We start from the raw sequence: 25,609 nt of genomic DNA on the forward strand, positions 1-25,609 counted from the left end.
TGCAGCAGAGTTTTAGGGTTTTTTTCACTATATCAGTGGGCATGGCAGTGCTGGATTAACAGTTGAGTTATCTACTAGTAGCTGAACTACACAATGCAGCATTCCACTGGTAGCAAAGCAACACAATGCAGTGTTGTACTGCTTGGCCGTGTCATGGATACATTAGTTGCAACATTTACAACTGAGCACACTGGTAAAACTCCGGTATCATCTGCAGCACAGCACAGAGGACAGCGAGTTAGCCGGTCACTGCCTGCCTGCCATTTTCACACCTCCCACGGCGCGGCCAACATGGCCGCCCCACCACCCAGCGCCACGCGCCCCTTCCCGCCAAAACACGGCGCCCGCCCCCGTGCAACAGGCCCCGCCTCCCGTCGTGCGGCGCAACCGGTGACGCTACTGTGGCGCGCGCAGGCGCAGGCGGTGGGGTCGCCGTGGAACGGTGGGTGTTTGTCGCCTGTGTGAGCGGAGTGCTCTGCTGCGTGCCCCCTCTGCCTTCGGTCTGGGAAAATGGGGTGCGCCAGCCCTCCCTGAGGAGAATTGTGTGTCCCCTTCGTCTCCTCGGACGCTCGGCCCTGCGGCAGGTACGGTGATTGACCCCCAGCACGGCTGGGCGCCTCGGGCCTGCGCGGGGTGGGGGCGCTGAGGGGAGGCTGCCTGCCTAGAGCCGGGCGGTGTCCGGCAGCGAGTCGTGGAGGTGGAGGGCCACCCGTGTGTGACCGGGCTGTGGGCGGGTGGAGTTCTGGGGCCGCCTCCATGTGACAGGGTTCAGGATAAGGGGCAGATATATGTGGTGTATGACGGGGCTGTGGACAGCGCGAGCATTGGGGCTGCCTGTGTGTAACGGTGAGGTCTGGATGGGGGGAGCAGTGAGGTTGCTTCTCTGACAGTGGGATCGGGGGGGCGGCGGCGAGCTGTAGAGGACCTCCGGGGTGGCATGGGGCTTCTGGCTGGGGGGAGATGTGGGAGCTGCCTGCGTGTGACAGTGGGATCTGGGCAGGGAGAGCTCTGAGGGCCCTGGTGTGGGGGCTCTTCGTTTGTGACAGATCTGGGTGGAGGGTGCTGTGGGGTGTTGAGCAAGGAGAGCTGTAGCTGTGTGTGGCAGAGGGCCCTGCATGGGGGAAACTGGGGAATCTGGGGCCAGCGGGACTTACGTGTTGTCAAGGTGAGACCTTCCCTCATTCCTGTGCCTTAGTAGAAGAGGGCAGGGGGTATGGAAGGACATATTTCAGTCTGGAGGTGAAAATCCCACACCCAGCCTTCTTAGTCAAGTAGAAAGGGACCAAATCCCACTTTCATTTCAGCGCCCTAACAGTACAAATTCTGCTTCTGCAGGAGGACATGGTTCAGGGAGAGAGAGTGGGAGCATGAGGATGGGGGAGAGGATCTCTGCTTAGGGCTGCTACATTTGTCAGTGTGGAAAGGGAAGTCTTGAGGCTCAAACTATATGAAAAATCTGTCAAAAAAAATTACTAGGTAATGAATGTATCATTGTATAATTCTTCCAGTAATCCTGGTGTTAACTGTTTCACCATTGAATCACTGTACCAGTAAGAAGCAGGTAATGTGATTTGAGTTTTGTATTGTTAAAATTTTTTTTAGGTAGTAATGTCCAGTTGAAGTATTTGTACCAAAAAAGCAAATGATTTATGTTCCCATCTGGTGAAGAACTATGTTACAAGTTTTTAAGCAGATGGCACAAAGGAACAGTAGCATATTTTGCTGACAGGATTAGCAGAAAAAGTCACCAGGGTTATTTCTTTCACAAAAGATGTTACTGGGCATCAAGTTTGTTACCTTTCGGGTGTACTGAGCCCACAGGAGGTGGCTGTATAGTCTGAAAGTACTCTGTTATCTACTGATATGAGTGGAGATTTTCAATAAAAATACCGCAGAATTGTGCCAAGCCATTCTTTTCTTGGACTTCCTTTGCCTGGAGAAGTCAGGAGCTTTGCCTGTAGCTTCTGAAGCATGTTATTTTTCAAAAATGAGGTTGGAATTTGTCTTTGTCCTCTTATCTATACCTCACTGGAGTAGATGGATGCTGTTCGTTAGTAATGAAGTAACAGAGCTGACAGTAGGATTTGTCAAATATTACCTAGTTTTATGGGTAAAAAGAATTATGTTTAGCATATTAAAAGAATAATTACTTGGTGGCTAAAGGTGAAGCCTATTTGTATAGATTGTTTTGGATAACTGCTTTTTCTTCCATCTCATGATGACTGAAAATCTTACTGTATAGAAGTTGACAGATTTTGGCTTTTCTCTGTGTTTCTTGATACAGATAATGACACTGGAACAGAGTCCAGCAACTTCCCTCATTGACAGGACTATGAAGATGAGGAAGGAGATTGAAGCCCGGAAGGTGGTCTTGGCCTGGGCACTCCTTAATATATCCGTTGCGGGCATGATATATACTGAAATGTACGTTAATTGTTACATCTGATTCAAATAAGCAAAGCATCCTACTTTGTATATCCCTAAATGTTTCCTGGGACCGAACTGTTGCAAAATTATATCTTCTTGTTTTTCTTTTCAGGACTGGGAAACTCATCAGCTCATACTACAATATCACATACTGGCCACTCTGGTATATTGGTGGGTTGCTGCAATACTTAAATTCATTTTCAGGATTCTTTTTTTTTTTTTTTCCACTTGTCAGTTTTACTGCCAGGGAGGTAATTTTGAAGCGAGCCTTTTTTTCTATTTTAAACTTAAACCAAAATTTTGGTTTGCTTTCAGTTATCTCCCTTGAAACTGTTGCAATTTCATTCTTTTTAGAGACAGGTAAGGAGTGTTAGCAGCTTTCTTAGATGTAGCATGAAAGGGCACGACAAACTTGTTCGGTGCATTAAATCTGTTTAATGCAAAGATAAACCTTTGGAGAACAGTGCAGATTTTATTGCTATGTGGTACTGTGGGTGTGGATGGCATTTCACAGTAGTTAAAGTTTGTTTCAGATGAGTAGACTCCAAACTAGCTGTATCGAATAAAAGGATGAAAAGGAGTAAGAGGGAGAGAAAAATCATGACATGAGTGACAGATGATTTGATGGGAAATGTTTTAGAAATACTGTGAAGCTTCATTGCAGTAGTTTATGTTGCTTTTGGAAAATAACCGTCCATCTTTTTAAAACTGAATTTTAGCAATAGAAATTAATATAGCCATGAAAATTTATCTCTAATGGTTCTTGCATAAGAAGGTGAAGAAATACCTAGATACTTTCCTAGATTGGTACTTATTGATAGCCCTAATAACGACCTATTTTTAATGGCCATATGCCTGTTTTTGCAAATAATGTTCTTTTATTATTCCCGATGCTCAAGCTATGGTAAAAACTTCTTTGTTTCTTCTAGAACTTGTGTTTGCATCTCTGTTCAGCCTGAATGCCTTGTTTGATTTCTGGTTGTACTTCAAATACACAATGGCACCGACGAGCTTGGTCGTGACTCCTAGCCAGCAGGCCCTGCTGGGTTTGCGGAATGCAGGTGAGTGTAATAAATATCTCAAGCAATCTGGGTTTTTTTAATTCTTTATTTTGTTGCAAGATGGTATTTTTCTCAAGTACAGGATTCTTTAGTGATGTGAGTTCTGAATTGCCTCCTCTGACACAAGCGGTAAACTGAATTACCTGCTACATATTAAAATTCACAGCATCAGGCAGTAATTTGATGGGTGTTTGTGGGAGAACTGGAGGGGAAACAAGCACACAGGGAAAAAGGACAGGATGGTAGTGACTGCTGAAGGACAGTGAGAGGCTCAAACATTGGTGAGGTTGGACAAGGAATGTGTAACCTATATGTAGGGCTAGGAGTAAGGTAGAGAGTGCATGTTTATGTTTAATTTTAGTATCCTACTAATAGTACACTAGGTATCGAGAACCAAATTAGGGGGACAGAGAGACCTTCACATGAAGTCTGAAAATGACAGCCTAGAGAGTGGTCATTCAGAAAGCTTATGAAAATGAAAGCAAAGTTCTAAAATACAGCAGAACCTGACAAGATAAATACACCAAAAGCAAAATGCTAGGATGGTAGTATTTTCACTCTGCTAGTCTTCCCCTAGAAAACAGGACATAGACAGGAGTAATCACGACAGTTCAAGGATCTTGTATGCATAGTTGCACAAATAAATTAAGACATTCAGTATGCTAAAGATGTGTACAGTAGGCAGATAGAGTAGCTGATGAAATTGGTTAGAGAAGCCCCCCAGGTTATGCAGGGTGTCTGGTAACATTTAACTGAAATCTGAAGCTGTAGAATTTGTGCTGAGTTGTGGTCATGTGTCTTAGTCTTCTCTGGTTTTTTTTTGCAGCAGTGGCTTGACAGCTGAGTTCTGTAGGGGCCAGATTTTTCCTGTGTCCCTTCTAGCCTCTTTATAGAATTGCCTTAAGATAGCATTGTGTATGCATTTTGTTGCACATTTTGAAAGGGGTAGGTGAGCTGCATCCACAGTGCTAATTCTCTTTTTCCTTATTGCAGCCATACAAACAACTCCACCATGTGACCTGGCAGCAAAGAAAGTCCCGTCTTCGACACCTTCTCCTCCAATCCAGGGTCAAAGCGTGCTGAGTTACAGCCCATCTCGCTCCCCTAGTGCCAGTCCAAAGTTTACTACCAGTTGTATCACAGGGTACAGCCCTCAGCTACAGGCTCTGTCAAGCAGCAGCACTTCTTACGGCAGTGCTGTAACCCATTCACCAAGCAGCAGCTACAATAAGGTAACAACCAAGACAACTGTACAAGGGTACAGTTTGGTGCTTGTTTTGTGCCGTATGCCATTGAAGGTGAGCAGCAGCCAGCAGCGAGTTGTGTATTTGTGTGTTTGCTCCTTTTGCAATATAGATATAAATTTGTTGTATTCAGTTTTGTCCTTTTTCCCTACTGTAACTTTATTTGGTTTAGTGGCAGGTTTGCTTCAGAACAAAGCAAAAAAAAAAACCTAAAATGTAAATACAAAGTAGAAGGAAAATGACACAGCTTTTTTTATTTACCCAAGGTTTCCAGCTTCAGCCCCTCTCCTACTGGATCACCCTACTACACGAGTTTTGGACCGATGGAAAGCGGTGGGCTGAGGTCTCGTTACCGCTCTTCGCCCATTCTGTATAATTCACCTATTGGCCAAGAAGACTATATAACAGAACTCAAGACACTGGACACCTTTCTTCGAAATGAAGAAGAGAAACAGCAGAGACTTCAACTAGGTAAATACACTGATTTGATTGGAAAAGCTTGGTAATGAGAGGTGGTGTTTTTATGCAAGAGTGGCTTTTGCAGATAAGAAAAGCTGCAAAGGATTAGAGAATCATAGAATGGTGTGCGCTGGAAGGGGCCTTAAAGATCATTTAGTTCCAGCCTCCCTGCTGTGGACAGAGACACCTTCCACTAGACCAGGTTGCTCCAAGCCCCGTCCAACCTGCCCTTGAGTACTTCAGGGATGGGGCAGCCACAGCTTCTCTGGGCAGCCTGTGCCAGTGTCTTGCCACCCTCACAGTAAAGAGTTTCTTCCTTATATCTAATCCAAAGTTACTCTGTTTCAACTTAAAGCCATTCCCCCTTGTCCTGTCACTACAGGTCCTACTAAAAATTCTGTCCCCATCTTTCTTGAAAGCCCCCTTTAGGTACTTACTGGAAGGCCGCTCTAAGGTCTCCCTGGAGCCTTCTCTTCTCCAGGCTGAAGAACCCCAGCTCTACCAGCCTGTTGTCCTAGAAGAGGTGCTCCAGCCTCTTTGTGGCTCTTCTCTGGACTCACTCCAACAGGTCCATGTGCTTCATATATTGGGGGCCCCAGAGCTGGATGCAGCACTGCAGGTGGGGTCTCACGAGAGCAGAGTAGAGGGGGAGAACCACCTCCTTGGACCTGCTGGCTACGCTGCTTTTGGTGTGGCCCAGGATATGTTGTTGGGCTGTGAGTGCACATTGCTGAGTTATGTTGAGCTTTTTGTCCACCAGCACACCCAAGTCCCTTTCCTCAGGGCTGCTCTCAATCCATTCTCTGCTCAGCCTGTGTTTGTGTTTGGGGTTTCCCTGACCCAGGTGCAGGATCTTGCACTTGGCCTTGTTGAGCTTCATGAGGTTTGCATGGGCACATCTCTCAAGGCCCCTCTGGACAGCATCCTTTCCCTCCTGCGTGTTGACCGCACCACTCAGCTTGGCGTTGTCGGCAAACTTGCTGAGTGTGCACTTGATCCCACTGTCCATGTCACCAACAAAGATGTTGGACAGCACTGGTCCAAGTATGGACCCCTGAGGAATGCCGCTTGTCACTGGTCTCCACTTTGACATTGAGCTGTTGACCGCAACCTTTGAGTGTGACCACCCAGTCAGTTCCTTATCCACCTAGTGGTCCGTTTGTCAAACGCACATCTTTCCTGTTTAGAGACAAGGATGTTGTACAGGAGGACTCCAGTGTACTTGTACTAGTAAATAGACCTAACCCATTAATGCTAATCACCTGTGACCTTGCTAAGGGTGGCTGCTGAACAGTTCAGTCTTCTACTGAGGAGTTGAAATGTGAGGTAGAATGCCATTGTTTCCACATGTCTCCATGGCTTAGGAGGTTCAGGAAGTTTTCCTCCCGAGTATCCTGTTGGATAGGTTATTTCTGCTGTTGCAGCATATGGGAATGTGTGCTGATAGGTCATCTCTGTAGCATTTGTTGGCTGTAGTGGACTGTGGTCAGATGACAGGCTTTATCACCTTGATGAGAGGGATCTCTTGTGGAAAAGGCATTTCAGACAAAGAGGTGAATTACCTGCGGGCAGGTTTTGTCCTGGTTTGGGACAATCAAGTTAAGGGTGAGATTGGTGTTGATGCGGGCTGACTTTGGTGTATGTGTTCATGGTAGTTTGAGTCTCTTGTCAAAGCCTTAATATACTGACCTATCGTGCCTGTGCTGTTGCTTCCAGAATTGGCAATAATTGTATGTTACTGAAAAAATCGTTTCAGGGAGTTCAGATTCCAGCTCTCCTTCCAACAGCCCAACTTTCTGGAACTACAGCCGTTCCATGGCAGACAGTGCACAGATGCTGAGAAAGTTCCAGTATCAGCTGGCTTGCAGGTCCCAGGCTCCATCAGCGCACAAAGACGAAGCTGACCTGAGCTCAAAACAGGCTGCAGAAGAGGTAAATTCGGGCAGCAAGGTAGTCAAGAGGGAGAAAAAATACCCAGCTTTGTGCAAAGGTTTGGATTTGAGCTGTATCAAAAACGTGGGGGAGAGAAATCCTTGAGCATTTAACCATCTTTATAGAGCTTGCAAGACTCCTTGCCACTGTAAATGGATATTTCAGATTTTGAGTTGTGGTTGGAAAATTAAATTTCTTGCTGGAGAGCAAGGCTTGCACTGGTTAAAATACATTTATGATACAAAAACTGAGTTGAAACTGATCTGTATTTAATGCAGTGGAACAGCTGAAGGATATAAAGTACTGCCTTTATGCTTGTGGCTGAAAAAAGTCTGATGTGAAGGAATTTAATTCATGTGGCTTCAATTAATTTAATCAATTTTATTTCCTACATTAGCCTAATGAAGCTTTCAGTTCAAATACCTCTTAAATCGAGCCTACCTTTCAGACCAGTTTTGTCCTACAGAGTAGAGAGCTTAAAACTGAATTTGGGCTTATGCAAGGTGATTGTACCGTGAATAGAGAGCAGGAGCGTTGTATGTGAAGCTGCTGTAGAAGTTACATGATAAAGCCAGCAGATGGATAAGAGTTTTGGGGAAAAATATGATTTGGATTATGCTGTACTTCATATTGGGAATTGTCGTAGACCCTAAAAACTCTTGGTGTTCTCTGAAGTTCTCATACGTAGTTGATAAACTTTTCCATAGGTTTGGGCACGGGTGACAATGAACCGACAGCTCCTTGATCACATGGATTCCTGGACTGCTAAGTTCAGAAACGTAAGTCCCATCTCTAGGGACTGCCTGTTTTTTTAGAGAAGATAGAACCATGCTGCTGTGTTTCTAAGAGAGGACTACTGAGATGTGTTTTCGACCAGACCTCAGTGTTTTGTATTCTGAAAACTTCAGTTACCAAGTTCATCTACGCTTTGAATGACAAAAGCATATGGGATATGAGAAGATTTGGTTTTCCATGTTGTAACTCAGATGGCTAAATCCATGTTTCTGCAGTATTTCAAATTCATTCTCTCGGGCTCAAAGCATGGAAAATTCCAACCCAAAGCTTGATATTTTTTCTGACAACCCTGAGCAGCATAATAAAGGGCAGAAAGAAAAATCTTAATCTTATCAATAGGAATTGCTACAGCAGAGGAGACTTAACTGCATGCCATGGCAAAATAATTAATAAATCTGTTTTTGAATTACCTCTTTAGTCATAGCATCTGTCAAGTGTGCTGGTTTGGTGTTTGTTTTTTTTTTTATCCTTTAGTAAGATCTATGAAAAGTAAAGATCTTTATGAGGTCCATACCACATTCCAGAGTGTCTGTTCCTGTACTTAGGGCCAGCTTGATTCAGCTCCCAAATTCTGTCACGTACAAATCCCACACATAGTGTTTATCACTTTCTTGATTTCCTGAAACAAATGTGAGAGGGAGTGGATCCATCAAAGTATAAATTATCTTTATGGTGGGAGGGCTGTGCTTCAGAATGCCCCTTCCCTCATGGTTCAGAAAAGCTTCATCTGATACTTCCTAGAGATTTGTTTTCCTGACTCCTTTACATTGATTTTTCTGGCCTTTTAGATGGTATTAAAGAGTCATATAAACTCTGCCTAAGTTGATATTCTAATTTAATTACTTTCCTCCTTGGTTGGCTTCAGTGTTTCTGTTGTTAAGCTGCTTTGTGATAGTAATGGTGGTGATTAGTAAGATGTAAACTAAGGGTTGGGGGTTTTTAGCATTTTTGTTGCTTCCAACCTCTTGAATTTTCACCCTTTTCTTTCCTAGTGGATTAATGAAACTATTCTAGTGCCACTTGTCCAAGAGATCGAGTCTGTGAGCACTCAGCTGAGACGAATGGGTTGTCCAGAATTGCAGATTGGAGGTAGGATGAGGTGGGAGATTTCGAGTTCCCGATGGTGGTTAGTGGAGGGCTGCTCTGTAGTCAGGCCATTGGATGGGTATTATATAAATGAGGTCTGTTAAATGGTAGTGTTTCATTTCTGCTCTCTATTAGTGTTGTTTTTGTTCCATCTCAAGCATTTTGTTAAGCTGGAAAGTTCTTCATAAGACTTCTGGAAATACTGATGCTGGCACACGGATGCTTGTCTTCTATAAAATTCATAACTGTCTTTCTTTTTTTTCTCTTTTTTTCTTTTTGTCTTTTCTGCTTTGCTTCCTTTTTCTTTTTTCTTGTTCCCTTTCTTGTTTACTTTATTTTCTTTTTTCCTTTCCCCTAAATTTACAGCTGGGGAATTACAAACTCAAATTATCATTGATTATTACATATTAAACTATCAGAAAACATTTCAAAGATAGATGTGCTATATATAAATTCTCACTGTCTCCCTATAAAGTCTCACCTTTTCCACTAATACATGCTTTTCCAAATACGTCCTTAAAATTGGCTGCTTTCTGAAAGAACTGTTTTTTTAAAAAAAATTCTGATGGAGTTCTGTTTTTCATGTCATGACACAATTCTGAAGGAACTGCTTCTCTTGTAGCTTCAAATTTATGTCCCTTTAATGAAGAAATGGATTTTATATGCTGTTTTTACATTAAATTCCCCTTTTGCAGGCTGTGTCTTGTAGTGTCTCCTCAAGAGCTACCATCTGTTGCAATGCCTGCAGAAAAACTGGTCAATGCTGATCTTGTCCCCGCTTTGTTACTCTCCCTCTGCTCTTCAAAGTAGATGTTGGTTCCTTATAGCTTTTATATTCTGTCACATAAAGGAGGTATCTGCTACTTCACTGTAATTGAAATGGGTGTTTGGGATAGTGTCACATGTTATATGTTTCTAGGACTTTAAATGGTGCACCAAAAAGGAAAGTCCTCAGCAGCGATGCTCAGTAAGGGAGGTTGTTCAGTGTTCTGTGGTGGTCATAGCTGACCTGCACTGGCTCTTCTTGTGTTACAGAAGCCAGCATCAGCAGTCTGAAGCAGGCAGCGCTTGTTAAAGCTCCTCTCATTCCAACCCTGAATGCTATAGTGCAGTATTTGGATCTTACACCAAACCAGGAATATTTGGTTGAAAGGATCAAAGGTATGTGATGTCACCATTGTACGCGGTCTCACCATACTGACAGCCCCTGAAACTAGCATAAGATACCACTTTCATATACTTCCATGCACAATAACTGAATAAATCATGTTGCTTTCAGAGCTTTCTCAGGGAGGATGCATGAGTTCATTCCGATGGAACAGAGGAGGGGATTTCAAAGGCCGTAAGTGGGACACCGACTTGCCCACTGACTCCTCTGTAAGTTTTTGAAGATGTCTTGATATGACAGCTTCAAGTGGGTTGCCTTTCAGCACAGGTTTTGGAGGGAGTAGGCAGTAAGTCTTTTGAGGAACATGGTAAAATCCTATTTGCATCACTCACAGGGATAATCGTGTTGTAGTTGGTGAGATTCCATGGGGAATAATGCAGATAGGATTGGACATTGTATAGATCGCAGAAATGCAATTGCATGTCTTAGTCTTAGGCCGGGCTTTTACTTACAGTACTCTGAAACATCTGTCAGAACTCCAGGGAGCAGCTGGCCGGGTGGGGATCTTGTTGGGGCAGTTCTGCTGTATTTTTAAAAAAAGGAAAGTATCTGCCTTAACCTAACAGTTTATAATGCAGAGAAAACCTTTTGCCATGTTTTCATTTTCCTGTACTATAATGTAATAATAATAATAATAATAATAAAAAGCAGATCAAGTGGCAGGACTGCTGTTTAATTTGGTAATATTTTGTGAGAGGTCTGAAGACCTTGCACATCCTGCTTGAGAGAAGACTTGTAGTGATGCTTAGCCCATTAATCTGAAAGGTCAAGGAGGAACAGCACCTCTGTGTAAGCAATGACTTGAAAATTCACCTGAGCTGATTAAAATAATTAACAGAACAATTCAGGGAGTAGAAAACAGGCTTTACAGTGTGAGTCTTCACCTGAACTCTGTATCTAAAAGTAGAGTTAGTGTGATTGTTTTTTTCCCCACTGTAAATAGATTTTCAGTTACTTGGGAGAATAAAACCCAGGAGATCAGAATGTCAGAGCTTCAAAATTTTGCTGAGAAAGACACAGTGAGATTCAGTTTCTGGAAGCTAGAGTTGTACAAAATCAGTCTTGAAATAGGATTTGATTTTCTGATTGTGAAGGTGATTAAATAATTGGTTGTGACTGGCTGCAGAGCAACTCTTAGTGTCTTAACAGACAGCAGGGTGAACAGCTCAAAAGTGTAAATAAACACTTGCCATGAAGTTTTGGCATTAACTTAAGACAATTACTATTTAAAAAAAACAAACACAGTTTTGCATTTTTGCTAATCACGCTGCAGGTAATACGAAGCTGTGATTCCCACGGTACATCTCCCAAACTTCTTGAGACTGGTGGCCCAGAGCAACTCCTTTGTTTTGTCTCTGAAATAGATCCTGTTATATATGACAGATAATTTGTTGCTCACATAAAATGTTGAGAACTCTCTGGGAAGGGTTAAAACAAATAGCAGGCTGCGGCATTGTTTTCTGGATACTTGTTCTAGGACGTTATTTCAAAATTTTGGCATTCTTAACAAGATTCTCGGCCAGCTCAGATTTTTCCAGTGATTTTTGTTTTGACTTTTGTGAGGCAAAAGGAGAAATTTGCTTGATAGGGGTAGTGTCGGCAAAGCTGTAATTTGATTTCATCTGCCCTTCTCAGCCAAATCCTCGCAGCTAGTACAGAACCCATTGCTAAAACAGATGGCTTGGAGTTCATGGCCTAAATATGCTAAGTAAGATTTGCCAAATTCTGCAAGATGCCAGGATAAAGTTGCTTGTGTGTGAACTGAGCTCCTGACATGCAGCATCAGTTTATTGCATTGTGACCGACACTCACGTACTGGAAAAAATAAACTTGCCTTCATGCCAGGGGTGTGCCTGGGCCATTGAAGTTGGCGCTGTAAGCATTAAGCTGCCTTGGGCTCCAGCACGCAGAGGGGTTAGGCCAGCGTTGAACCACAGACTATCAAATACTGTAAGGAATGCCTGAGGCAACGGCAAGCAAACTGCTGTATTTTTAAAGGCACTAAAGTGAGATTTGGTTTTCTTTGCCCAGATCATTATGCACGTGTTCTGCACTTACCTCGACTCCAGGCTGCCACCTCACCCCAAGTATCCCGATGGCAAAACCTTCACTTCCCAACACTTCCTTCAAACACCAGATAAACCAGGTACTGGCACTTGTGTTTAGCTGCTCTTTGCCTCTTGGATCACGTTGGCACCCATGAAATCCCTGTTGTCTTTTAAAATTTTCATTCACAGACACTTCAAATGAAAATGTGTTTTGCATCTACCAAAGCAGCATCAATCCACCCCACTACGAGCTGATCTACCAGCGCCATGTCTACAACCTGCCCAAGGTACAGTGGGGTTACTAGTGTTTTCCTGCTGTCAGGAAATTGTTGGCAGATCTGATTTGTTGGGGGTTTTTATTTTTTTAGGTCCTAGCCACATTTATCGACTACACATAGGCTGGTCTTAGCCTGCTACTAAATAATACCTTTAGTATCTATTTAAGATACAGAAGCTTCCTCTTGTTTATTTTCTGACTATTTATTTAAAATACCATGTCATATACTCCCTGATGTGTGTTGTCACCCTGTAAGGCCAGTAAGCCCCAGTGCTTGTCCATAAGAATTCTGGGGAATAGCTTCCAGTCCCAAAAAAGAAAATTCTGCACATTTTCATTGTGTATTGATCCCTGGTTGTTGCTGCATATCTGCTTTCCAAAATGCTCCAGCATTTAAAGTATTTGGAGATGATATTCTAGCAAAAAAACGCTTTTGGGATTTTCATGGTATTTACGTAATTGAAGAAAGTAAAATATTAAGGCAAAAAGCCTGACAGCCCGCCCTGTAATGCCATTTCATGATGTCTTTTTCTACAGCCGCTTATTCTACATGAAATACTGCTATGATTTCTCATCAGTACCTTGATTTCTAAGTTTTGTTTCTCTCTTCCTGTGGATTCAGGGCAGAAACAACATGTTCCATACCTTGCTGATGTTTCTGTATATCATAAAGACAAAAGAATCTGGGATGCTGGGGTAAGTATCTGGTGTTAGTCATCATCATGCCGTGTATGAGCTGTGAACGGAGCACCCTGTTTTAAAGTGCCTTGTCTGAAGGCCCTTCAAACTGAAATCACTACAGTGGGATGATATTAGCAGTAATAAAATCATCTTCTCTTTTGAAACAAGAGCAGCTTTTTTGTGAAATTGGGTAAATTTTAACGTATGCAAGCAATAAAAGCAATGTCCAGATTCCCCTGCGTTCTGAAAGAGCCATGCTTGATTCACGGCACGATGCCTACCTGCATGTTAAAGTGCTGAAGTGTGGCATAGATGTTTCTTTGTTTAATGTTTTAAACATGCACTTGAATTTACATGCCATTCATTATGATAACTTTTGGTTTTACAGGCGGGTAAATCTTGGCTTATCGGGAGTCAATATTCTGTGGATTTTTGGAGAGTGACATCTCCAGTGGGATGCTGGCGAACATCAGAGGAACAGTTTCTGCTGGTGAAACAAACTGAGCAGCATTGCGACGTTGTTGACTTAAACACAGACTTACTATGAAATGGGATAATTTAAGCTCTGCTTTGTGGGCAGAGGGGAAGTGTTTGTAATTCCCACGCGGGTTTTATGAAGGTATTTAAAACATGTCACTGTTGAAACACTATGCATACAGACACCAGGCAGGTTCTTCCGGCTCCTCACCCATTTTAAAAAGCCTTTTGCTGTTTCATGTATTTGTTGGTGTCATCACCCTTTAGCTGAGCTTAACTGATCTCAGGACTAAACTACAGCCACCTTTGAGGGTTTTTTTCTGGAACAGCTCTCCCAAGGTTGTGCAAAGCCATGAGTCACCTGTTGCTTAGAAAGATACAGCGATCTGCTCAACTTCAGGATCCCAGAAGCTCCAGATGAACATGAGAAAAGCCAAATCAAGACTTGTTTTGCTTCATTGTGTTACATACAATTAAAAAAAAAAAGTGTGGTTTTTTTTAATCCATGGCTTTTAGTGTAAGTGGGTTTTCTGACCCCACTGGCTGCATAAATTTTATTTTCATTTTATATTTTGTACAAAATAAGCATGCCATCCAACTTCGGCAGTCTTGCGAGCTCTGATGTACCAGGTACCCTCTGTACAACTACAGCATCACCCTGCCTTTTGCTTTTTCATTTTTTTTTTACTGCTCCCATCAGCTTCTTTTTGCTAGTAACCTCTTCTTTTGGGAGCTTCACAGACTGGCACGTGGCTTCAGCACTTCAGCAGGAGATCGGGATGTATAAACATGCAGGCTTTTTAAGTCCCCGCTTTTGGCGCTCTACTTTTTTTTGGAGGGAAAGCACTTGGATTTGCTTCAAAGAAAGGGGTCGTCTGATACTTGCTAAAAAAAAAATTTTTATATAAGGATGAAGGGGAGAATCTGTTGTAAATTCTGACAAATGAGCATGTTAAAGTGTATATAATTGGTTTTAGTTATTTTTTTAAAGGGAGGTAAAAATTTCTAAGCCCGGAGATGCTGAAGATCTTTGCGAGCTGGAGATGAGGGTGTTGGCTCGTTCCCCTTGCTCTGGTTGTAAACTGCCCCCCAAAAAACTCACTTGCATTGAAAAGACATGAGAATTATGCTGGCTTGTTACCAGGGGTGTGAACACCACGCGTTTTCTTCTGACAATGTATTTTTGTACTGTATTTTTTGCTGCCAGAAGAATTTGTAGCATTCTCCAGACCAGTGCTTTTGCTTTTTATCTGGGGGGGGGGGGGGGGGAGATGCTGGTTTTCAGTGTGAACCAACTGCTACTGGCAACTGGGTTTTTCCAAGGGATGGTTGCAAAATGGCTCCTTTTGTTCCTGTATTAAATGAGTTTGTTTTATCAAACGTTTGTTTGGGTTGTGCCTGTGGTTCAGCATCGCCAAATCCTTCAATGAACCAAGGAGGGGCGCCCCAGAACCAGGTTTAGCTGGGCTTTACCCTGAGCTCAGTCCTGTGCTGGAGGCTCTTCATGTGCAGAAACTCTTCTTTGACCAAAAAACGGGTGTTTTTCAAGAAGAGCCCATCCTGCTAGGCACCCCCAGAGGGCCCAGGGCTGCTGCACCCCCAGGGCCCCACACACTCGTGGGATCCCCAGCACCCCGCTGCCCTGGGGTCCTCCTGCACAGCCTTTTCCCTACGTGGCCAAGATGTTTGTGCACCCCGATAAACCACGCTTCCTCATCCCCACCCGTCCCGCTCTCTGCGCGCCCCAATAAACCATGCATCCTGCTGCAGGTGCACCCTGCTCCCTGTGTGCTCTGATGTAGATAAACTGTGCACCCCAGATTCTTCTGCAGCCCGGTCCCTGTGCACCCAAGTCCCTATGCACCCTACTTCCAGCACAGAGCCCTGTGCAACCAAGGTTCCTGTGCACCCCAGTCCCTGTGTGCTGCAGTCCCTATGCACCCCAGCTCCGTGTGCGCCCCAATCCCTGTTCACACTGACACACCATGTACCCTGCTCCCTGTGCAGCCCCATACACTGTGCACCCTGCTCCCTGTGCACCACAGCCCCCATGCACCCCAATACATCGTGCACCCCAGTTCCTGAGTGCCCCAATGCACCATGCACCCTGTGTACCTGGATAAACCCTGCACCACAGTCCTTCTGCACCCCAGTCCCTGGGCGCCTGGGTCCCCGCGCACCCCACTCCCAGCGCAGAGGCCTGTGTGCTGTGGTACACCATGAACGCTGGCTCCCTGTGCGGCCCAGGTTCCTGTGCACCCTGGCCACCCCACACCCTGACACACCACACACCCTGGCCCCAATGCACCCCTGTCCTTGTGTACCCCAATAAACCATGCCCACTGGTCTGTGTGCGTCCCAGCACACTGCACACCCCGGTTCCTGCATGCCCCAGCCCCGTGCACCCTGCATCCCCGTGCACCCCGATATACCATGCCCCCCCGTTCCCGCATGACCCAGCCCCGTGCACCCCGCGTCCCTGCGCACCCCACATCCCTGTGCATCCTCTCCTCTGTGTACCCCGATACACAGCTCACTCCGGTCTCTGTGCACCCTGCTACACCGCGCACCCCAGATCCTCGCGCACCCCGATACACCGCGCACCCCGGTATTCGCGCACCCTGACATACCGCGCACCCCCCGTCCCCGCGCACCCCTGTCCCTGTGTATCCCGGTATCCCGTACGCTCCAGCCCCGCGCACCCCGATGCACCGCGCATCTCGGTCCCTGCGCACTCGGCTACCAGGCGCATCCAAGCCCCGCGGAGGCGGGTCGGCCCCGGCCCCTCCCGATGGGAACGGGGGCGGCTCCCGGGGGCGCGCCCCGCGCATGCCCGCCGGCACTGCCCGTTAAATACCGGCGGGCCCGAGTGGGCCGGCACTGCTGCCCCCGGGACCACTGCTGCCCCCGCCATGGCTAGTGAGGGTGAGCCCGGCCGCCGCCGCCGCCGATGCTGCTGCTGCGCGCTCGATGCGCCCGGTGAGCGCAGGGAGGGGGCTACGGGGTAGGGACAGCACGGGGAGACTCCGTCCGTCCTTCTCTCTCCCCTCTCCCGAGTATCACGCCGAGAGGGATGTGCTACCCATATCCTGGGCACCGGGGGCTGGGTCCCCGTCCCCACTTCCAAGCATCACGCTGGGCACCGGAGGGGTCCAACCCTTCTGAGCATCACCTGGGTACCATCCTGGGGGTACTACCCTGGGAGCTCTGTGTGCCCCCTATGGGGTTTGGGGACCCGGCTGTGTGTCCTGCGGTGCTAAGCCCAGGCAGGATGTGGCCCTGGTGTGATTCCAAACCCCTGCCCGCAGATGTTCCGAAGGCCGCCAAGCCCCAGGGCGACAGCGATGGCCCCCGCCGGGACTCCCTCTGTGACCGGCACTGCAACACCATCTACAATGTGCAGGGTGATCTGGGTGATGTGGGCTGCCACCTGCACCATTCTCGTATGCCCCCAGGTAGGTCGGCCGTGGGATGGGCTGGATGCAGGGTGCTGGCGTTGTCCCACACCCCCTGTCACCTTCCATCTCGCCTGTAGCCATGTCCACCTCATCCTGCTGCCAGCAGCACTCAGAAGAGGTCTGTGAGAGCTGCGTGGTGAAAACCACCCTGACAGCCGAAAATGCTGTGGAGGCCAACAAGCTCTCAAACAACTACAAGGTGAGTATCTGGCATGGGTGGGGGCACCCATGGGTGCTCCTAGGTAGCTGTAATGGTTTAGTATTTTTCTTTTCTTCACCCCAAAAAAATCTCTGCAGTTTGGCTTCAAAAAATGGAAGAGTCATGTGACAGCACGACCCTGGGAGGACCGATCAGAGATTGTCAAAGAGCTCTACTCTGACCTCAACATCATCCGGGGCTCTGGAGGTGGGTGGCCTTGGGGCAGCCCTGTGCAGCAGCAGCATGGATTTGGGCTGCTGCAGGTGACAATGGTCCCATCTGGTATCTCCCTTCCTGCAGGGTCCACAGTGACATGTGGGAATGTCCTCTACCTGTTGCTCTTTGGCTGGTGGCTCTCGCTCCTCTACGTCCTTGTGGCTGCCATGATGTTCATCGCCGTTGTGGGGGCTCCTTATGGTGAGTCCTGAATCTGGGACACCCCCATGAAAGGCTGAGTGAGCTGTGGGTCTCCTTGCTGAGTCCAAAATGGCACTGCTGGGATCACCTAGGTCACTTCTGTGGGGTGGTCCTGTAGCTGGAAGGGCTATTTGTATCCCCAACAGAGCTGACACTCGTGTCCCTGCAGGGTGGCTCTGCTGGGACCTGGCTGGGTATTTCCTCTGGCCCTTTGGCAAAGTGATCCAGAGAGCGGAGGTAACAGTGTCCCCTGAATCAGAACCCCATGGGAGGTGGTGGGGGTGTCCCATGCCACACCCTGATATCCTCAATCTCCCCAGGTCCCCAAATCCCGCCAGGCCCTGGGTACATGCAAGGCTGGTGTGGAGGCAAGCAGTGCCGGGGAGAGCTCAGCCCTGCTCGGTGGCCCCATGCCACGTCGCTGGCACCCACAGTGCTGGGTGGATGCTGGATACTGGGTGAGCCCCATGCTGGACATAGTTATACCCCCATCATGTGGGGATGGCACCCATGGGTGCCTTTGCTCCCCTGGGGTGGGTGTTTTGGGGGGCAAACCCTAAAGACAGCTGCCTGTTCACAGCAGCTTGCTGGCACTGTGGTGTGGCTGTGCCTGGGCTACCCAGTGCTGGTGGTGGCCCACGGGCTGGTGTGCATCACCGCATGGCTCCTCATCGTCCTCATCCCTGTGGCCAAGCTGAGTGCCCGCACTGCTGCCCGTGTCCTGCTGCTGCCACCGGAGCAAGTGCTTGTCCGACGCCTGAAGATGGTGGGTGCCTCTGTGCAGGGGTGAGGGTCCCACACCCTGCTTTGGGGTGAGTTTTTTTTTGGGGGGGATGCTCGGGGCAGTGTCGCCCAATTCTCCTTCTGCAGACGGAGGTGCCACTGGAGGGGGAGGTGATCCTCTGCTGCTACCGTGCTGTCAACCCCTACTACTACAAATATGCCGTGGATGGCATCAATGTCTTTGCTGTCAGTATCCTTTTGTGGGCTGGAGTGGGGGGGTAGGGGGGCTGACCCCAAACCCCGTCCCACTGTGGTCATCTCCTTGACTGGCCACCCCAGACCTGCTGCCGCTGGTGCTGGTGACACTGGTGTTGGGTTACGTGGACAGCCACAACCGCCTGATCAGCTCCTCAGTCAAGTTCACGTTAGCCCTGCTCTCCATCATGCCTCTCTCCTACTACATCGGGATGGCCATTGCCAGGTGAGCAGTGGTGGGGGGACACCTGATGACAAACTGGGGACACAAGCCAGCCCTGCTGAACCCTCCTTCTCTTTCAGCATCTCTGCCCAGAGCAATTTTGCAGTGGGAGCAGTGGTGAATGCCACGTTTGGCTCCATCACAGAGCTCACCTTCTACATCACAGCCCTCATCAAGGGCTCGCGCGAAGGCAACCGCTGCTACGCTGAGATCGTCAAGTCAGCATTGACGGGGACACTGGTGGGCTGTGTCCTCTTTGTCCCGGTGAGATGGGGTGACATGCTCACGGCATGAGAGCACCCAGTCTCTGCAGAGAGCTGGGATGATGCTGCGAGCAAACTGCTGATGGGGGATTTCCTGGGGGGGCTTTCTCCATCCCCAAGGGTCTGTGCATGGTGATCGGGGGCACTCGGCATCAGGAGCAACGGTTCAACAGCCGCTCAGCAGGTGTCAGCTCAGCCCTGCTCTTCCTTTCTGTGGGAGGTGAGCTGGGGCCAGGGGTGTCCCCAGGTCTGGGGGGATCCCACCAGTGTGGGCACACACCCCATGTCCCTCCATCCTTGCAGGTGTCTTTGCACCAACACTCTTCTCCAAAGTGTATGGGAAGCTGATCTGTGGTGAGTGCCACAACATCACCCAGAACCCACTGGGCCACTACCTCTGCCACAACTGTCACTTTGACCTGGTGAGTGGGGAGAGGGACCCCCAGCTGCTGGGGTTTGGGGTTGGGGACGCTCTGAGCTCAGCTGGCTCCTGCTCTTGTGCTGGGTGGTGGCAACAAGGCTTTCCCTTGTCCCCTTGCATCCCCACTGATAGGCTCTTTCTCTCTGCAGATGGACAACAATGGCACTCTCTACTACAGCCATGTCCAGTGAGTGTCCACTGGGGTGGGACCTTCTGGGTTTGATCATGGTCCTGCATCCCTCCCAGGTCCCCTCTCTGCCCCCAGTGAAGGGCTCTGATCCAGCACCCCATCTCCTTCATGCCCAGGGGACGCCCCCCCCCCCCCCCCCCCCCCCCCCAGGGTCTCTATGCTGGAGCCTGGCGGCACTAAGCATGTGTCACCCATGTCCCACAGACCCCTGGTGTACACAGTGTCCCTCCTGCTCCCTGCTGCCTACCTCATTGGCCTCTTCTTCACCCTGAAAACTCACTCGCACATCTACGATATCCACATCAGTGACTGTCACAGTGAGTGTCCCTGAATTGTGGGATGCCCCAGTTGTGGGGCCGGCTCTTCTCACCATGCTGGGGTGTCCCATTGTGTCTCTGTTCTTCCCGCAGTGCCTGGCCACCACCACAGTGCTGTGGTCCACTGGTCTCGCTGGCGGGCCCTGGTCATCCTCCTGCTCTCCACCCTCTGCATGTCAGCCTGTGCTGACCTTGCCACGGAGCACATCAGCCCCATCCTCACCAACTCCACCATCTCACAGGTGAGTGTGGGGATGGTGGTGGGCCAGGTTTGGGTAGCCCAGAGGACCAGGATGTGCCCTCCAGGGATGGGAACCTGCTGTTTGAGCCCCAAGAGCAGTGTGGGGGCAAGATGCTGAGATGCTCCATGCACTGAGGTTGCCCAGGGTTTGGATATGGTCAGGATCTGGCCATACACATTGCTGATACTGCCTCTTCCCCGCAGTACTTCATTGGTGTCACTGTGCTGGCAATGGTGCCTGAGCTGCCAGAGATTGTCAATGGCATCCAGTTTGCCCTGCAGAACAACCTGAGCTTGAGGTGAGCTGGCTCAAAGGATGGGTTTTGAGGTGTCTACCTTCAGCATGGTCCCCGTGCCCTGTTCCAGTCCCATAGCTGTGCCTTGGTGCCAGTGATGGGCTGTCCAGCTTCATGCCACTGATGGGTCATATCCCTGCCAATGTTGCCCTGAGGAGGACTTAAAAGTCACCCCAGAAATGGGGCCAGAAATAGGTTGGGCTGTGTGGTTTGGTTCCCTGAGGTGGCTTTTTTTTTTGCCTCACCCTGAGCTGAGCAAGCCAAGGGCTTCTGGAGACCTGGTGCTTGGCAGCTCTTAAGTCCTCTGTCCTCCCCAGCATCGAGATTGGGAACTGCATTGCTGTCCAGGTCTGCATGCTCCAGATCCCCGTCCTTGTGCTCTTCACAATCTTCTACGTGAGTAGCCCCAGGACAGATCCTGGGTGACCTCCTGCAGCAGGGTTGGGGACACACAGTGCTCCGTGAGATGTGACAAGGGCACAGCCACCATCCCCAGTGTCTCTGCCCCTCTGCTCATTGCAGGGGAAAGTGGGGTCAGAGGTCTCCTGCTTTGACTGAGGCTGTCCCCAGCCCTAGGGACTTGTGGCAGGAGGGGATTTAAAGGGTGACAGGCAAGTCCCCAACCACAGTCAGTGTGGGGCTGTCCCAGCTGGCCATAAACCCCCAATCCTCTGCTTTGCAGCCAACCAACTTCACGCTTGTCTTCAGTGACCTCCATGTCTATGCCAGCATGTTCAGTGTGGTGCTCATGAACTACATCTTCATGGATGGCAAATGTGACTACTTCCAAGGTGACTGCTCACCCGTGTAGTTGCTATGGGACTTGATGTACCCACCTTACATGTCCTGTTGGGGTGGTGGGCACCTGGATACAGCCCTGGGGTCATCTGCTTGCTGCAGCTCTTGGCAAGTGGTGACCTGAGCAATTCAGGGGCCTTGGTTGACCATCTTGGAGGTGTGGGTCAAGCCTGGAGCTGCCACCCTGCAGTAGCTCCAAGGGGGATCACTCCCTTTTCACCCTTAAGGGGGAGTTTAAACTCCTTTTAATTGAGATTTTGCAGAGGACCGTGAAAGTCCTCTACAGTGGGCTAATCCAGATCACACTAGACAGTCCTAAAAGCAACCTCCCCTTCGCTCCAGGAAGTAACCTCCTCCAACCTGTTCCGTTTGCCCTAGGCACGGTGCTGGTGATGGTCTACTTCATCCTTCTGGCTGTGTATTTCTTCGCCCCATCGCCCAGTGGTTGCTGAGATTTGGACCCCGCTTTCTCCAACCCTCTCGTTGGGTTCAGCACCCATCAAGAAGCTATCTGGTGTCTCAGGGACTTGGCTGGGCTGGCTCCAGTCTGGAGGCATTGTTTACTGAAGCGTCTGCTGCTGCCTGGCTCCCCCAGTGGGGTGCTAACAGTGCTCCAGTGATGGGAAAGGGCAGCATTCGAAGCACCCCTGAATCAAGGAGCCCCAATGCCGGAGCACTTCACAGAGGTATTTCCAGCCCGTGCTTGTGTGGTTGGAAGGAAAATTGTCCTTAGTGGAGGGCCCTGAAGGGGGTTTCTGTGTGGTCTTGGGCACAGACCCCTCCCCTGGGACATCTTGCACTGGGAGAAGGTGCCTGAGAAGAGCCTCTTGCCCTTCCAGGCAGTGGGTGATCCCAGCCCTGGAAGGGACTTGGGTCTGGGGATCACACAGGGCTTCTTGATGGTACTAGAAACACACCAAACAGTATTCTTCAGCTGTTTTGTCATTAAAGCAGTTTTGTACAAATTAGAAACAAGCTTGTTTCTCCTTGAATGAGCCTTCAGTCACTTGTCTGGGCCCCTCTGCCTACCACCCAGTCTAGGGGTGATGGCCACTTGGTGTCCACCAAGGCTTGGCTCTCAAATGTGCTGGCCATCAGGCACCAGCAATGGCTCAGCTGGAGCCAGCATCCCTGGGAGCGGAGCAGGACAGGACTCGGTGTCCTCTGTTAGAGCACCAGAGCAGGTGCCAGGGGAGATCCACCACTGTGCTGTGGGGACAGAGCTATGTGGTGGGGTAGTTATGGGCTCCAGCTTCCTCCAAGACCCTCCCTAAGCTCCAGTTCTTGTCTCCAGCCTTGTCTGACTGCCCTGGGTCATCCTTCCTCAGAGGTCTTTAACAGGCTCCTAAGAAGGGTCAGGGATGCTCCTGGTACTACTCCTGGGGTATAGGGTGTGACATGCTGGGGGACCAGTGCACCTCCTGCCAAGGGAAATGCCAGTGGGTGAGGTGAGAGGACAAAGTTGGTGGCTTGGACTGATTTATTATCAGAGCTTTAAAAAAAACAAACAAACACTGACAGATACAGAAATGCAGGCGCTGCACCTCCCGTGCCCCTTCTCCCTCCTCAGCTGTGTGGAGATGTACTTAGGCACTAAAAACCAGAGAGGGGAGTGCTGCTCGCTGCCTGTGGTAATGTTGGACTCCGAAAGGTCCCGTGGTCAATGGAGAACTTTAAACAGCCCAGAGTAAGGTGGGCAGCAGCCGGGGATCCCCCTCCTTCCCAAGGGAGGGCTGCAGCTTGTTGGCAGTTAATGATGCTTTATCAAGACTTTTTGTTTTCCTGGTATCAGTATGGACAATCCTGCTGTTATTAATACAGACATTTGGGAAGATTCCTGGGCGAGTACTCAGTTAGCTGATGGCAGCAGATGGGCTTGACAGCATGGGGCAGTCAGAGATGGATAAGGTGGGGGATGGGAGGGCAGATGATGATGGCACTGAGCAGGTTCTCCTATGTCTCATCTGAGGCTGAACAGAAAACTTCTACCCTAGGGTGAGGGATGCTTGGGACTTCTCTCGGAGCCAGACCTAGCCTTTGTGTTTGGGAAAGTGTGGTAGGGCCAGCACTGTGGGTCCCTTTCCCAGTGCTCTGCTCTGCAGCAGGAGGAGCCCAGCAGTAGCCATGGGTGGCAGTGAGGAAGCGCCAAAGATGTCTGACACTGCCCTGAGGTGCTCTGCTTGGTGCTGGGAGCAGGGGTAAGTTGTGGGGCGAAGGAAGCCGGGCTGTCTTACAAAACCTTGGTCGTGAGATGACTTTCTCTGTCCCAGTGTGTCCTGTCCCCATTCCAGGCAGTGCTGCAGATGCTCTTAACTCCTCTCCCTCCATGAGCTGCTGTGGATCCTCTCCCTCAGAGAAATCACGGCCCTGCCCTGGCAGAAGCAGTGACACTCTGCTCTTCTGCTTTCATGTATGGAATTGCACAGAGGGAATTAACTTGCCCTTAAAACGGAGAAAAGGGAGGAACCTGGGCTGGAGATGAAGACAAGCAGGAGATGGAGCAAGAAAAGCCTGTAGCCATGTGTCTTTCAAGCTGCACCACAGAGCAAAGCCTCTGCCACTGTGAACGGGCAAGCTTTTACTCAAAATCTCAACATGCAGTAGACTAGCAACAACTCAAGCAAACCCTCAAAAGAGAGCTGTGAGCTTTGCAGTGTGTAAAACAAGTCTTTATTTATTTATTTATTTATTTATTTATTTATTTTTAGGAAGAGTGGCCTCCAAGATCTTGTGCCCATCATGCAGCAGTCACCCCAGGTTACTGGGAGGGGAGAAGCCCCTGGAATCCCATCAGTGGACAACACTCATATCTGCTCTCATCAGCAAAAGCAAGTCTTTGGCCCTTTTATTCTGTAATGCTCTTGGCTGTGCTGCCCGAGGCCCCATGTGCTGGGGATGAAGCGTGCCTGGGTTGGAGGGGTGAAACCAGCTGCAAGCCACTGGTGGAGGGCACAGGCAGGCTCTGGGCTTGTGACTTCAGTGGTCCAGTCAACATATGAGGCTTGGGCACTTGTGTTTGGGTGACCTAGCAGTGACTTTGTGTCACAGGGATGTCAAGGGCTGCATCGTCCTGCCTGGGTGGTGGAATGTGTTCCACATCAAGATTTAAAACTAAGTGACAGCGTTGCTGACAGCTGTCAGTATGAACCCAGCCTGAGGTCAGATGTGCCCCAGAGCAACACCTACCACCTTCTTCCCTGTGTTTACATCAGTGGAAAGCTCCTGGCTGATCCTATAAAGCTGCCAGGGCAAGGAAGACATAAGGGCTTAAGGAATCTGCTTGATCCGAGACCTAGGCTTGAATGGTTTTAATAGGATGGTTCTAATATTGCCATGGTGATGATGGAAGATGCTTTCTGAAGTAGGTAAGGGAAGAACTAGGACATGTATGACCAGGCTGGTCCAGTACAAAGGTCCTAGAACTGCAGGCCAGAAGGCAAACAATAAGAGCAGATACTCAGCCTCTGTAGAGGTGAGAACCACTGAGCTAAGGCCAGAAGAGGGAGCTGGAGAAAAGGTCCATTGGCCCAACATGGTCCCGCAGAAGACGGCACAAGCCAGGGGCAGGACAGCATGTAACGTTTCTCCAGCCCGCAGCTGCCAGCAACGTCTGGGTTGGGCTCCTGAGCCAGGAGCAGTGGGATGATGCAGCAGTCATGCAGGCTTGGAAGGGGCTGAAATAGGATGATAATGCTCTCCAGGAGCAAAGGCTTTCTGCTCCACAGGCTTTTTTGCTAGAAGCCAGATTACAGTTGGGGATTGCAAAAGCTACACAGCACAGCTGAGGTCTCCAAGTTTTGCCCTGTGAGCTGCAAGTCCTGCAAAGGTGCAATGAAGGGGAGATACAAGAGATACAAGCAGTTGCCACCAGTTTCTGTGGTTCAAAGTACCAGAGAATGCTTCAGCTATGATGCCCAACCTTTATTTTTCTGGGTCTTGGTGCAGGAGTGGCAAGTGAGGCTACAGAAGCTGGGGGAAATCTATCCCCAAGAGCAGGGGGAGCTTAACACTGGGCAAATAGTAACACTTCAATTGAACATCACGGGTAGGTGCTCCCTAAGAGGGGTAGTAGTGACTCAGTCAGTCAGAGCTGTTCAGATTGGCAATGTGAAAACACTGTGGTTTATTTAAACATAAATGCAATCTCCTAAAA

At 48.8% G+C, this 25,609-nt stretch overlaps 2 protein-coding genes across 3 annotated transcripts; both read left to right on the plus strand.

Annotated features, from left to right (window-relative positions):
* The first annotated feature begins 425 nt into the window (after nucleotides 1-425).
* On the plus strand, nucleotides 426-15,035 carry TMEM209 (transmembrane protein 209). Of its 2 annotated transcripts, XM_080390676.1 has the most exons (16): nucleotides 504-584; nucleotides 1,509-1,561; nucleotides 2,285-2,424; nucleotides 2,540-2,598; nucleotides 3,357-3,488; nucleotides 4,482-4,720; nucleotides 4,999-5,203; nucleotides 6,948-7,123; nucleotides 7,831-7,902; nucleotides 8,911-9,007; nucleotides 10,040-10,165; nucleotides 10,284-10,381; nucleotides 12,204-12,318; nucleotides 12,410-12,507; nucleotides 13,120-13,193; nucleotides 13,567-15,035. In XM_080390676.1, the coding sequence occupies exons 3-16, from the start codon at nucleotides 2,288-2,290 to the stop codon at nucleotides 13,619-13,621; spliced, it is 1,683 nt and encodes a 560-aa protein (XP_080246802.1). In that variant the 5' UTR covers nucleotides 504-584; nucleotides 1,509-1,561; nucleotides 2,285-2,287; the 3' UTR covers nucleotides 13,622-15,035. The 2 variants fall into 2 exon arrangements, with proteins under 2 accessions (XP_080246801.1, XP_080246802.1); XM_080390675.1 differs by lacking the exon at nucleotides 1,509-1,561 and having other exon boundaries at nucleotides 426-584.
* A 765-nt stretch (nucleotides 15,036-15,800) lies between these two features.
* LOC308065101 (uncharacterized protein) lies at nucleotides 15,801-25,563 on the plus strand. Its single transcript, XM_080390662.1, has 20 exons — nucleotides 15,801-16,634; nucleotides 16,964-17,110; nucleotides 17,191-17,312; nucleotides 17,411-17,519; nucleotides 17,613-17,729; nucleotides 17,899-17,966; nucleotides 18,050-18,187; nucleotides 18,310-18,495; nucleotides 18,600-18,702; nucleotides 18,792-18,933; nucleotides 19,011-19,194; nucleotides 19,314-19,413; nucleotides 19,497-19,615; nucleotides 19,764-19,801; nucleotides 20,009-20,121; nucleotides 20,215-20,363; nucleotides 20,567-20,661; nucleotides 20,976-21,054; nucleotides 21,341-21,449; nucleotides 21,835-25,563. Exons 1-20 carry the CDS (start codon nucleotides 15,875-15,877, stop codon nucleotides 21,906-21,908), a joined length of 2,952 nt encoding a protein of 983 aa, XP_080246788.1. The 5' UTR covers nucleotides 15,801-15,874; the 3' UTR covers nucleotides 21,909-25,563.
* The last annotated feature ends 46 nt before the right edge of the window (nucleotides 25,564-25,609 follow it).

Source organism: Falco punctatus (genome assembly GCF_963210335.1).
Source record: "Falco punctatus genome assembly, chromosome: 6".
Lineage (NCBI taxonomy): Eukaryota > Metazoa > Chordata > Aves > Falconiformes > Falconidae > Falco > Falco punctatus.

Excerpts from the sequence above, each read along its gene's own strand:
- LOC308065101 (XM_080390662.1), top strand. The coding sequence starts at position 15,875 with ATGAACGCTGGCTCCCTGTGCGGCCCAGGTTCCTGTGCACCCTGGCCA. Across the intron at positions 17,730-17,898 it reads CGTTGTGGGGGCTCCTTATG|GGTGGCTCTGCTGGGACCTG; the intron begins GTGAGTCCTGAA and ends GTGTCCCTGCAG. Across the intron at positions 18,934-19,010 it reads ATCGGGATGGCCATTGCCAG|CATCTCTGCCCAGAGCAATT; the intron begins GTGAGCAGTGGT and ends CTTCTCTTTCAG.
- TMEM209 (XM_080390675.1), top strand. The coding sequence starts at position 2,288 with ATGACACTGGAACAGAGTCCAGCAACTTCCCTCATTGACAGGACTATG. Across the intron at positions 12,508-13,119 it reads ATGTCTACAACCTGCCCAAG|GGCAGAAACAACATGTTCCA; the intron begins GTACAGTGGGGT and ends CTGTGGATTCAG. Across the intron at positions 13,194-13,566 it reads AAAGAATCTGGGATGCTGGG|GCGGGTAAATCTTGGCTTAT; the intron begins GTAAGTATCTGG and ends TTGGTTTTACAG.